This window comes from Hypanus sabinus, chromosome 31 (genome assembly GCF_030144855.1).
Source record: "Hypanus sabinus isolate sHypSab1 chromosome 31, sHypSab1.hap1, whole genome shotgun sequence".
In the NCBI taxonomy this organism is placed as follows: Eukaryota; Metazoa; Chordata; class Chondrichthyes; order Myliobatiformes; family Dasyatidae; genus Hypanus; species Hypanus sabinus.
Window position 1 is genome coordinate 27,467,860 of NC_082736.1, and position 13,481 is coordinate 27,481,340.

Below are 13,481 nucleotides of genomic sequence, written 5' to 3' on the forward strand. Positions count from 1 at the left end.
TGGTCAAGTCCTCACAGGAGCTTGAAATTGCTCCCTCTCTTCACCTGCGATTGCTCTATGAGGACTGGTATGTGCACCCTCTGAAGTCCACAATCAGCTCTTTGGTCTTACCGACATTGATTGCAAGGTTGTTGCTGCAACACCGCTCAGCTAGACGGTACACCTCACTTCTGTAAGCTCTCATCAGCAGCTGAAAGTCTGCCAACAGTGATTCTTATTCGAGCGAAGCAACAGCAGCCTTTCACGCCTTTAAAAAAATAAGGATTAATGTTGGCTTGCCTCTCAACTATCCGGTGGATGTGGAAGAGAGAAGCAGTAGAGGGAACCTGTAATTTACTGATCCTCAGCAGTAACTGCAAAGAGGAAATAAGAATTTCGTGGTTCAGATGCTGATGTAGACAAAGTTGCCCCGGTTCTCATTTTTTAAATTAAGTTGCTGGGATGATCTGGGGAAAGTTCTGGGTAACAGCACGGAGTTTGACAACTGTTGCACGGGGGTGCATGGGAGGCTCCCGCGGCCAGGAGACTCCCCCGTGCACCCCTCGTCCTTGCGCCACCCAAAGGTGCCGGCTGGGGCTACCCTAGCAACCGATCGCCCTAGTAACCGGGTATCGCCCCCCCCCACACACCCCGCGCCCGCCCCAGCCGCGGCCCCGCGCCTCCGCCGGCGTTACCTGGGTAACCGGCTCCTCCACACGTACAGGCTGCCCACGTAGCCGCAGGCCAGCAGCAGGCAGGACACCACCGAGACGGAGCAGAGGTCGGCGCCGCCGCCATGGTCCGCCATCGTCGGCGCACCGGCACTTCCGGCGCGATATTCGCCCCACGCACGTTGCCCTGCGACGCGGAGAATTGACGTCATCGGCGGGCTGTGCCCCCCCCCCCCCCCCCGCGCGAACTCCATTCATAAAATCGGAGCAGGTAGTGACCGCCACGTTCATGGCGATCGACTCAGCTTTTCAGATGGGCGTAAATTAAATAGGTTAAACGAATTGCAAAAGGAGGAAAGCAATCCTATGCACGGGAGAGGCTCAGATTTGTTTTTGTCATGTGCACCAGGAGACAATGAAAATATATGCTCACCTCTAAAGCAGATGAACCATTTCTGATTACTACTCTTGGTGTATGTAGTTGGGTCGGACAGCAATCGGGGGATGAGAAACAGATTTGGTTTGTCGCCAAAGACACTTGCAAGTTTCTGCAGCTCCACCGTGCAGAGCATTCCGACAGGCTGCGTTACGGTCTGGTATGAGGGGCGGGGGCTACAGCACAGGATCGAAATCAGCTGTAGAGAGTTGTAAACTCAGCTCCATCACGGGCACTAGCCCCCGTAGTGTCCAGGACCTCTTCAAGGAGCGATGCCTCAAACAGGAGGCATCCATCATTAAGGACCCCCACCACCCAGGACATGCCCTCTTCTCATTGCTACCATCAGTGAGGAGGTACAGGAGCCTGAAGACACACACTCAACGATTCAGGAACAGCTTCTTCCCCTCTGCCATCAGGGAGGAGGTACAGGAGCCTGAAGACACACCTCAGTGATTCAGGAACAGCTTCTTCCCCTCCGCCATCAGGGAGGAGGTACAGGAGCCTGAAGACACACACTCAACGATTCAGGAACAGCTTCTTCCCCTCTGCCATCAGGGAGGAGGTACAGGAGCCTGAAGACATACACTCAGCGATTCAGGAACAGCTTCTTCCCCTCTGCCATCCGATTCCTGAATGGACATTGAACCCATGAACACTACCTCACTACTTTATTTTGCACTATTCATTTAATTTAACTAATATAGAGTAATTCAGTTTTTTCCTCTATTATCATGTGCATTGTAATGCTGCCACAAAGATGACAAATTTCCTGACATATGCACGTAAAATTAAACCGAGTTCCGCACCAGAAATCAGTATCAGGTTTATTATCACCGGCATGTGATGTGAAATTTGTTAACTTAGCAGCAGCAGTTCAATGCAATACATAATCTAGCAGAGACAGAAAAAAATAAATAAAACATAATAATAGTAAATAAACAAGTAAACCAAATACAGTATACGTATATTGAATAGATTTTTTTAAAGTGCAAAAACAGAAATACTGTGTATTTTTAAAAAAAGTGAGGTAGTGTCCAAAGATTCAATGCCCATTCAGGAATCAGATGGCAGAGGGGAAGAAGCTGTTCCTGAATCGCTGAGTGTGTGTCTTCCGGCTCCTGTACCTCCTCCCTGATGGTAACAGTGAGAAAAGGGCATGGCCTGGGTGATGGTGGTCCTTAATAAATAGATGCTGCCTTTCTGAGACACCACTCCCTGAAGGTGTCCTGGGTACTCGGTAGGCCAGTGCCCAAGATGGAGCTGACTAGATTTACAACCTTCTGCAGCTTCTTTCTGTCCTGTGCAGTAGCTTCCCCCACCCCCCACACCCATACCAGACAGTGATGCAGTCAGTCAGAATGCTCTCCATGATACAACTATAGAAGTTTTTGAGTGTATTTGTTGACATGCCAAATCTCTTCAAACTCTTAACAAAGTATAGCCGCAGTCTTGCCTTCTTTATAACTGCATCGATATGTTGGGACCAGGTTAGGTCCTCAGAGATCTTGACACCCAGGAACTTGAAACTGCTCACTCTCTCCACCTCTAATCCCTCGATGAGGATTGGTATGTCTTACCCTTCCCGAAGTCCACAATCAGCTCTTTCGTCTTACTGACATTGAGTGCCAGGTTATTGCTGCAGCACCATTCCACTAGTTGGCATATCTCACTCCTGTACGCCCTCTCGTCACCACCTGAGATTCTACCAACAATGGTTGTGTCATCAGCAAATGTATAGATGGTATTTGAGCTATGCCTAGCCACCCAGTCATGTGTATACAGAGAGTAGAGCAGTGGGCTAAGCACACACCCCTGAGGTGCACCAGTGTTGATCATCAGTGAGGAGATGTTATCACCAATCCGCACCAATTGTGCTCTTCCAGTTAGGAAGTCGAGGATCCAATTGCAGAGGGAGGTACAGAGGCCCAGGTTCTGCAGCTTCTCAATCAGGATTGTGGGATGCAATTCTTGCTCATCCTGAAAGCAAATGCACCATTTCTGTTTATTGCTCTGGTGTCCCTCATTCAGACAGCAAGCACCTGCAGACAGGAAAAGTCTCCCTGCTCTTGGCTGTAGGACCCTTCTCAGCAATCCAGAAAGCGGTATTTCTCCAATGGGATTGACGCATTAAATAACGAGATGTGTCAGTGCCTCTAAACAGAGGAAATGGCTTCAAAGGGGAAGTTAAGGAGAATGTGTTCACACAGTGAGTTTCTGTTATATGGTTTTATGGCTAAGTTTGCGGATGACACCAAGATAGGTGGAGGAGCAGGAAGTGTTTAAGAGACGGAAAGGTTGCAGAGAGACTTGGTCAGTTTAGGAGAGTGGGCAAAGTAATGGCAGATGAGATACAATGTTGAGAAACGTACAGTCGTACATATTGGAAGAAGAAATAATTGGGCAGATTATTATTTAGATGGGGAGAAAATTCAAAAATTGGAAGTGGAAAGGGACTTGGGGGTCCTCGTGCAGGATACCCAAAAGGTTAACCACCAGGTTGGATCAGCAGTAAGGAAAGCGAATGCTACGTCAGCATTCATTTCAAGAGGAATAGTGTATAACAGTAAGGAGGTGTTGATGAGGCTCTATGAGGAACTGGTGAGACCTCATTTAGGATAGTGTGAGCAGTTTTGGGCCCCCTATCTTAGAAGGGATGTACTGATGTTGGAGAGAGTTCAAAGAAGATTCACAAGGATGATTCCTGGAATGCAGGGACTAACATATGAGGAGCATTTGTCGGCTCTTGGACTGTATTCATTAGAGTATAGAAGAATGAGAGGGGATCTCATAGAAACATTTCGAATGTTGAAACATACAGCTGTGGAGGCCCGATCACTGAGGGTGTGTAAGGAGGAGATTGATAGGTATCTACTTAGTCAGGGTATCAAGGGAAGTGGGGAAAAAGCCGGAAATTGGAACTAGATGGGAGAATAGTTTAGTTCATGGTGGAGTGGCGGAGCAGACTCGATGGGCTGAATGGCCTACTTCTGCTCCTTTGTCTTGTGATCTTGTAAAGTTTAAAAAATGGATTAGACAGATACTTGAGTCGTAAAAAGTAGGAAAAGAGCAGGAAGTGCATGGAGAGACTTATTCACCAAAGAAGCAACATAGGTTCAAGAGGTTAAGCAGCCTCCTGCCTGATAATGTCAATAGGTACACTTAATGTTGGCGAAATGTTTACAATATACATCCTGAAATTCTTTTTCTTCACAAACATCCACAAAGAGAGGAGTGGCCCAAAGAATAAATGATAGTTAAATGTTAGAACCCCAAAGCCCCCCCCCCCAGCTAGCCCCACCAACACATAAGCAATAGCAAAGCAACGACCCCTCAAGGAAAAAAAAAGGCATCTGAACCCTCCACTGAGCACTCAAGTGTGCAGAATAGCATCAATACCCCAAAGACTACTTGTTCACCAGGTATCTGACATACCACAGGCTCTCTCTCTCTCTCTCCCTAATTAGGGAGAAAGAGGAGTCTCCATTTCACGATATTCTAGTAGAAGATTAGTTGCAGAGTGGAGATAAGTCTCTACAAAAGGAGGTGTAAGGTGTTCCTTCCTCTAGCCTGCAGGTCACCCTTAAGCACCTGATTAGCCCCCCCAGATCAGGGACAGGAGCAGGTGGTGGATGGACATATGAGCACCCGGTGCGGATCAAAAGTCCTGGTTATGTGACCACTGATGCCCTTTGTCCTTTCCCCAGCGTCAATAGGATCAGGAAGTCAATCTCTGCCAAACTGTAATAATATAACCACCCAATCCCAAAGACGAGATTTATTTGAGCGCTTCAGTTGCTTATTTCCTTTAAAATTCAGCCACCGCAGTCAGTCAGTGGTATATTGATAATGAAAATCCTGAAATTCTGTGTCAAAGGAATGAAAATACATTTATTACCAAAGAATGCAGAAATTATACGACCTTGAGACCTGTCTGCTTACAGGCAGCCACAGAGCAAGGCACCTGAAAGAAGCCGATTTTTTTTTAAGAAGACCAACCCCCAATGAGCTGAGAAAGAGGAGAAAAAAACAAATCACGCAAACAACAGAAGCGAGCGGCGGCATTCCGGAGCAAATCGAGTCCATGGGCCCAAATCCCGGAGCAGCCAGAGTCAACCCATAGCCTTGGTCTCACTTCATCACATAGCGGGGTAAAACACCGCGAAAGTTTGAAGATACAAAGTCTCACAGCCACAGCCTCAGTGCCATGGAGAGAGGGATGAACGTAGCAGAAGAGTGAGCGGAATCAGCCCGGTCCCGAAATCCTGCCCTTTCGGTCTCTCTGGGCCGGCGTTTACGTCGTCCAAACACCAGGTCCTGCCATGCACCCGGGCAAGGACCTCGCCGCCCAACGCAAGGCCATTCTCAAATCGGCTCGGTACTTAGATTGATCGAACCTCACTCCTGGTTTAGGCATGCTACTCACTCATAATGTTTTTTTTTCTTCTAAATGAAGTTCAATCTGTCGGAATGCCGAACGACAGCGGCCATCAGGAGGTGATTTGCCTGTTTAAAAACTTCATGTGGAACCCCCGAACCAGTCCCCCCCTGCCTGCAGTTCTGTCCACTAGTGCAATAAAGTGCCCACAGGGATAACGATGGAGGAGAAAGGTATACTATAAATACAAAGTCAAGTTGCCACTTGACTTTATAATTGTTCTCCAGATTTAGATGCTGTTCCCCAACGGTTCGTGACGAATGCCCGGGGTCAACCGTGCGTGGACCAGACTTTGCAGTGTTCACATCTATTGTCTTGGTCAATGTGAAGCAACCCAATGACTTCCTGTGGATCCATAATGAAAGATCTCACTTTAAGGTCTCTTTATCTCATGTTCTCGTTCTTTAGTGCTATTTATTTATATTTGTACTTGCACAGTTTTTTTTTACTCTCTGATCCTGTTTACAGTTACTAATCTATAGGTTGGCTGAGTATGCCCGCTGGAGAGTGGCTCAGGCTTGTATGTGGTGACATATCCACACTTTGATAATAAAATCTACTTTTAACTTTGAAAACGGGGGGGGGGGGGGGGGGGGCTTGAGTAATGAGCGCGTGCTGCTAAGGAAATTGTTCCCCCCCCCAGGTTGCTATCTATCGTGGAGGATCAACAAACCACCTCCAGTGGTTCAAATCATCAAGCTTAGCAGCCCGTCCTGGGGTTGGCGGACTGTCTCTGAGTGTGAGCAGGTGCCTGGGTGGTTGGGAAGGAGGAAAGGGGCTTGTTTTCCTGGTGTTATTTTCTTGCTGTCGTGTTTTCGATGTTGTTGCTTGTGTTGTTCGGTTGTACAGTTTGGGCATGTAATGGTACAGTTGGAATGTTATGGTGAGGTTGTATAAGACATTGGTGAGACCAAATTTGGAGTGGTGTGTGCAGTTTTGGTCACCTAATTACAGGAAGGAAATTAAAGAGGTTGAAAGAATGCAAAGAAGGTTTACAAGGATGTTGCCGGGACTTGAGAAACTGAGTTACAGAGAAAGGCTGAATAAGTTAGGACTTTATTCCCTGGAGCGTAGGAGAATGAGGGGTGATTTGATAGAGGTGTATAAAATTATGATGGATATAGATAGAGTGAATGCAAGCAGGCTTTTTCCTCTGAGGCCGGGGAGAAAAGGTTAAGGGTTAAGAGGTCATGGATTAAGGGTGAAGGGGGAAAAGTTTAAAGGGAATATTGGGGGGGGCTTCTTCACACAGAGAGTGGTGGGAGTGTGGAATGAGCTGCCAGATGAAGTGGTAAATGTGGGCTCACTTCTGACATTTAAGAAAAACTTGGACAGGTACGTGGATGAGAGGGGCATGGAGGGATATGGGCCAGGTGCAGGTCAGTGGGACTAGGCAGGAAAATGGTTTGGGACAGCCAAAAAGCCAAAAGGTCTGTTTCTGTGCTGTAATGTTCTATGGTTCTATGATATTGTTGGTGTCGGAATGGGCAATGACACTTGTGGGCTGTCCCCAGTCCATCCATTGGTTGTGTCAGTTGTTAACACAAATGACGCATTACACTGCTGTTATATACCCCTAGGGTTCATTTTTTTCTGTGGACTTCCACTTTAAAATGCCGAGAGAATGAGTCTGACTTTTGGACACTGTTGAATTTCTGCTGACCGCAGAATTACTTGGTTACTATGCTGAGAGTCAAGATGGATTCGGTCAATGGAAGACACCGGTGAGTCGGTCGCTGGATTAAACTTTCAGTAGCCCAAAAGGGATGAGTTACGATCGATCCGGAGTATTGATAAATGACTCTCACGACTTGCTGCAACTAGAAGAAGTTTGCAGAGAGAGGAGAGGTTTGAAACAGAAGAAACCTAATGACAAAGAGATCACTGTTTGGACTCTCTCTCTAAGTAGCCCGTAAGGGTGAGTTTGATTCCATTCGAATATGGAAATGTCAAATAGTTAATCCACAGGAGTGGGTTCTCTGGTGAGGGGAAAACCTTTGTGAATACCACGTGTGTGTTTACCCTTTGTCTGGGTGTGCTATTTCACTGAAGGAAGGCACCCCTGTGGCAAGCAAGTGTTGGAGTTATTTCGTATGTTGTGGAACTGCATAAGTGGCTATCACGTTGCGTGTGATTGGGGTAACCTTGTGGAATCTACCGGTGTGTCGCCCCTTGCCTGGGTGGTGGTTCCCTTGAAGATGGCAGATGGGAATTCCACAATGCCAGCACCTTCAAGTTGTCCTCTAAATGGCACAACCTCTGGGCGAGGAAATGTATAAATATTAACATCCCTTCCCTGTTGTAAATTCTGAATTCTGAACTCTCCAGTGAAGAGCTTGGCAGAAATGCCTTCACCAACGTGGTGGTGGTTCAGAAAAGCCGCACGTCGCTACCTTTTCAAGAGCTGATAGGGAAGGATGATTAGTGCTGACTTTCTGGCAGCAAAACAGAATGGAAGAGGTATTGTATGACAATGCAGTCAAAGGAGTCTCTGATAGAGAACAGACTGAATCCCGGACTTTCCTTTACAACAAATTGATTTCCTCAGGACCGTATGGTCTCCGCCTGAAACACCAACTGGATTCTTTTCCACAGATGCTGCCTGATCTGCTGAGTTCTTCCAGCATTTTGTGTGTGTTGCTTGGATTTCCATCATCTGCAGAGTTTCTCTTGTTTGAGGACCGTATTGTTCTCCCTTACTGTCTCTGTTATTTATTGTAAACACCATTAGTTATAGTATTGTATTTGAGGTACCTGCATGAATCAGTCAATGCTTCTTACAGAATCAAATGGGGTTGAATATGTACATGACACCCAGCTGTTTCATCTCTCTGTATCACCCAAGGGAATGCACAGAATTGCCAGGAAAGATTCGAACAGAAACATTTCCAGTTGCACAGAAACCATTTTATTCTGTAATTTCTCTTATAATACATCTGGTAAAATTTGAATTTCTTTCGGCCTTGAATCCTGCTGCTTTTAATGACGGCATCTACCACAGTTAATTTGACAGCCTCAAGGATTCAGTTGCTTCAACCCAAGTCATCAAGTCCATTCAGTTAAGTTGTGAACTTCCTGAAGCCACAAGAAATCCTCCTGAACACAAGAGAACATGGAAGTATGAATGTCACAGCCCAGACAGATGATATACAATCTACAAAGTATCAGTTGAAAACACAATGACAGTGCTTCTCCTTATAGATGCTGCCCGGCCTGCTGTGTTCCACCAGCATTTTGTGTGTGTTGCTTGAATTTCCAGCATCTGCAGATTTCCTCGTGTTTGCAGTTGAAAACATTTAGTTGAGTGCTTGAACTTAAGTGCATCCAGTGTGTTTACAAAGTTAATTTGCTTTCTTCCATATAAAAATCTGATAATTCGCAACAGTGGGAAGATCTGAGGCTGATTTCCCCATCCAACATACTTCAACTACTTCATACTTATCAGGATCGGGATCGCCACATGTATTCCACGCAGGAACTCCCCAGCTGACCTGACCTTCCATAGTTAGCTTCTGAAACATGGTTTAAATAAGCCACAAACACGAGAATCACCAGATACTGGAAATCCAGAGCGACACACCCAAAAATTCAAGTCGCAATATCATAACTTTTTTTTAAAGTAGAAGGATTCGTTAGGTAAATTTGCCACCATTACTGCTACTATCATTCTGGTCTCCAGTCCTAAGCTATGGAATTCTTTCCCTCAATTTTTCCCCCTCTGTACTCAATCTCCTCCTTAACACCCATTGCTTTGAGCAAATCACACCACAAACTGCCCGTAACATAGCTGGCATTTAGGACAGCAATGAAGGTCCTGCATCTCTGGTGGTGTTCAGGCTGTTCATCGTGTCAGTAACTTCCTCTCGGTTTTCGCCACTGTTAGCCATGAAAGTCACGGATGGAGACTCAGGAATACCGTCTCACTCAGATGCAGAAGGATTCTTCGTTGTTATTTCTGTAACAATTTTGTTTGACCAGTCAGAGTTGTTAGCACTGAGGTGACCCCCCTGAACCTGGAGGATGGGTGGACCACTCTTTGTCTGGCCTCTACTCTTTGACCTGGTTGGCATGGTTGACCCTACCAAGATCCAAAGCACTTGTTGACTCCAGCTAACATAGCTTTCCAAGTCATTGAGGCACGCAAGCCCCCGAACCCTATGACAAGGTTGTGGCCCTGTTGGAAGTTTGAGGACGTGGAATAAAACGTTATCGATTTTTCTTTGCCATTATGTATCTTTCATCAAAAATGTGGCATCACATAAATGCACAATCTATTTTATTATGCAGCTTTCTCCATTTAGTGCCAACTTGAAGTTGGTACTTCAATGAGCAATCTGTTCTTCATGGATAATCTTCAGTGAAGATTCTGTTATATGATTTTTTGCTAACCAGTGTTTTAGAATCAGAATCAGATTTAATGTCGTGAAATTTGTTAACTTTGCAGTTGCAGTACAATTCAATACATGATAATAGAGTGGCAGAGTCATAAAGAATTACAGCACAGAAATAGGCCATTTGGCCCATCTAGTCCATGCCAAAACCATTTAAACTGCTTACCCCAATCAACCTGCACTAGGACCATAGCCCTCCATATCCCAACTACCCACGTAGCTATCCAAGCTTGTCCCGGTAGCTCGGTCCCCACTCTCACCACCCTCTGAGAGAAGATTCCCCTTATTCCTCATATTCCCCTTAAACATTTCACCTTTTGCTGTTAAGCCATGGCATCTGGTTGTAGTCCCACCCAACCTCAGTGGAAAAAGCCTGCTTGCACTTACTCTATCGACATCTCGCATAATTTTGTATACCTCTATCAAATCTCCTCTCAATCTTCTACATTCTAAAGCATACAGTCTGAACCTATTCAAACCTTCCTGATAACTCAGGACCCCCAGACCTGGGAACATTCTTGTAAATTTTCTTTGAACTTGTTCAAGCTTGTTTGCATATTTCCTGTAGGTAGGTGACCAATAGAGAGAAAAAAGAAAACTTAATTACAGTAAGTGTGTGTGTGTGTGTGTGTGTGTGTGTGTGTGTGTGTGTGTGTGTGTGTATATACACACACACATATATACAAAATAGTTAAATTAAATATGTAGTGCAAAAATAGGAAGTAAAAGAGTAGTGAGGTAATGTTCATGGTTTCAATGTCCATTCAGAAATCGGATGGCAGAGGGGAAGAAGCTGTTCCTGAATCGCTGAGTGTGTGCCTTCAGGCTCCTGTACCTCCTCCCTGATGGCAGAGGGGAAGAAGCTGTTCCTGAATCGTTGAGTGTGTGCCTTCAGGCTCCTGTACTTCCTTCCTGATTGTAGCAATGAGAACAAGGCGTGTTCTGGGTGTTGGGGGTCCTTAATGATGACCGCTGCCTTTTTGAGGCACCGCTCCGTGAAGATGCCACGGATACTACAGAGGCTAGTGCCTGTGATGGAGCTTTCCAAGAACAGGTCTGAGGCTGGGTTATTATGCAGTGAGTGATTCACATCCTGATGTCCCAATGCCTTTTTATGTCATGCCAAGCACGAGTCCAGCGTCCACACTCAACTGGATAAGTATAACTCAAACAACACACAACAGTTACACATCACTTTGGAAGGCTGAATCTGAAATCAGGATCCAGGGTCCTCTTACTATCTTTCCTGTCAGTTAGTCCTGACGAACTGACGAACAAAACGTCGACAATGCTCCTCCCTATAGACGCTGCCTGGCCTGCTGCATTCCACCAGCATTCTGTGTGTGTTGCTTGGATTTCCAGCATCTGCAGATCTCTTCGTGTTTGCTTTTTAGATCCGGGGTTAATGGCAGGTTTCTTAACAATATGGAGAAAGAGAGAGATCTTTGGCTCCACATCCGCAGATCCCTCTAAGTTGCCGCACAAGTTCTTAGGGTTGTTGAGGTGTTTGGTGGGTTGGTCTTTGCTAGTTGGGAGACTGAGTTTGAGAGCCATGAGCCACTCACTGGAATTTAGAAGATTGAGGGGGGGGATCTTATTGAAACGTATAAAATTCTAAAGGGATTGGACAGGCTAGATGCAGGGAGATTGTTCCCGATGTTGGGGAATTCCAGAATGAGGGGTCACAGTTTAAGGATAAAGGGGAAGCCTTTTAGGACCGAGATGAGGAAAAACTTCTTCACACAGAGAGTGGTGAATCTGTGGAATTCTCTGCCACAGGAAACAGTTGAGGCCGGTTCATTGGTTATATTTAAGAGGGAATTAGATATGGTCCTTGTGGCTAAAGGGATCAGGGGGTATGGAGAGAAAGTAGGTACGGGGTTCTGAGTTGGATGATCAGCCATGATCATTCTGAATGGCGGTGCAGGCTCAAAGGGCCGAATGGCCTACTCCTGCACCTATTTTCTATGTTTCTAGGTTGCAGCTCTATAAAACTCTGACTTAGACCACACTTGGAATATTATGTTCAGATCTGGTCGCCTCGTTTTAGGAAAGAGGTGGAAGCTTCAGAGCGGGTACAGAGAAGGATTTACCAGGGCACTGGAATAGAGAGCCTGTCTTATGAGGCAGGGCTTTTCTCTCTGGAGCAAAGGAGGACGAGAGGTGACTTGATAGAGGTGTACACGATGATGACAGACATAGATCGAGCAGACAGCCAGAGACTTTGTCCCAGGTCAGAAATGGCTAATACGAGGGGGTACAGTTTTAAGGTGATTGGAGGAAAGAGTGGGGGGGGGGGGATGTCAGAGGTGAGTTTCTTTTAACCAGAGTTGCGGGATAGTGGAACACACTGTCAGGTGCGGCCGTGTTCGAGGAAGATGCATTTAAGAAGCTCATAGACAGGCACATGGATGATTGAAAAATGGAGGCCATGTAGGGGGGAAGAGTGAGTTGATCTAAGAGCAGGTTAAACGGTCAACATAATATTGTGGGCCAAAGGGCCTGTACTGGCCTATGTTTATGTTCTGTGTCATGGCTTTGATGCTTTGAGCAGTAACACTCACTCGGCAAGGCGACTCAAAGCACGCTCCCAAACTTGGACCTTCTATCACCAGGCAGGAGAGGAGGGAGCAGCATGCACGGGGGAGAACACTAACTGCATTTTCACCCTGAGAGTCAGTCAGCATCCTTTGTCCGTTAAATATTGCCACTGCCTCATTTCTGTTGGTTTAAATCCTGGAATTCCTCAACCACAGCTGTCGGGTGGCAGCTTCAGTACAGACTGCAACAGTTTAACACAGTAGCCTGTCATCGGCTTCTCAAGAGTACTTAGAGATGCCAGTGATGCTCCGTCCCACAAATTAATTACAATAAATACTTCCCAACAATTGCCCTGTCTGAAGCTAACACACAAAAGACTGGAGGAAAATAGTAAACAGTTAATGTTCCGGCTAAGACCCTTCCGCAGAGTCCTGATGAAGGGTCACCCATGCCAGGTCAAAGGGTAGAGGCCAGACTAAGAATAGTCCACCAGTTCTCCAAGTTTGGGGGTTCAGCTCAAGACTAACAGCCCTGACCGGTCAAACAAAATTGCTATGGAAACAGCAACAAAGAATCCTTCTACATCTGAATCTCCAGTCTGGACACGTGTGTGACTGATTGTAGTAAAAACTGAGAGGAAGCTACTGATACAATGAAGGAAACTCTGAACACCATCGGAGATGGAGGACCTTCACTGCTGCCCTAAATGCCTGTGGCATGACGGGCAGTGAGTTCCTTATAACCTTTTTAAAATTTCATAAAGATAAGTTGGACTGTTATCATAATCATATAACCATATAACAATTACAGCACGGAAACAGGCCATCTTGGCCCTTCTAGTCTGTGCCGAACGCTTATTCTCACCTAGTCCCACTGACCTGCACTCAGCCCATAACCCTCCACTCCTTTCCTGTCCATATAACTATCCAATTTTACTTTAAATGACAATATCAAACCTGCCTCTACAAACATCTACCAGAAGCTCGTTCCACACAGCTACCACTCTCTGAGTAAAGAAGTTCCCC

General features: G+C 46.0%; 1 protein-coding gene across 3 annotated transcripts in view; it reads right to left on the bottom strand.

Annotated features, from left to right (window-relative positions):
- The window catches only part of rce1a (Ras converting CAAX endopeptidase 1a), a 41,497-nt gene extending 40,665 nt beyond the window's left edge, over positions 1-832 (bottom strand). For 2 of the 3 annotated variants that reach the window (XM_059955272.1, XM_059955273.1), the window contains exon 1: positions 675-832. In XM_059955272.1, the coding sequence (XP_059811255.1) occupies positions 675-787 (113 nt within the window). In that variant the 5' untranslated portion in view covers positions 788-832. The remainder of the gene's footprint in view (positions 1-674) is intronic. The other variant, XM_059955274.1, reaches the window with a different exon arrangement.
- Positions 833-13,481: the final 12,649 nt, after the last annotated feature.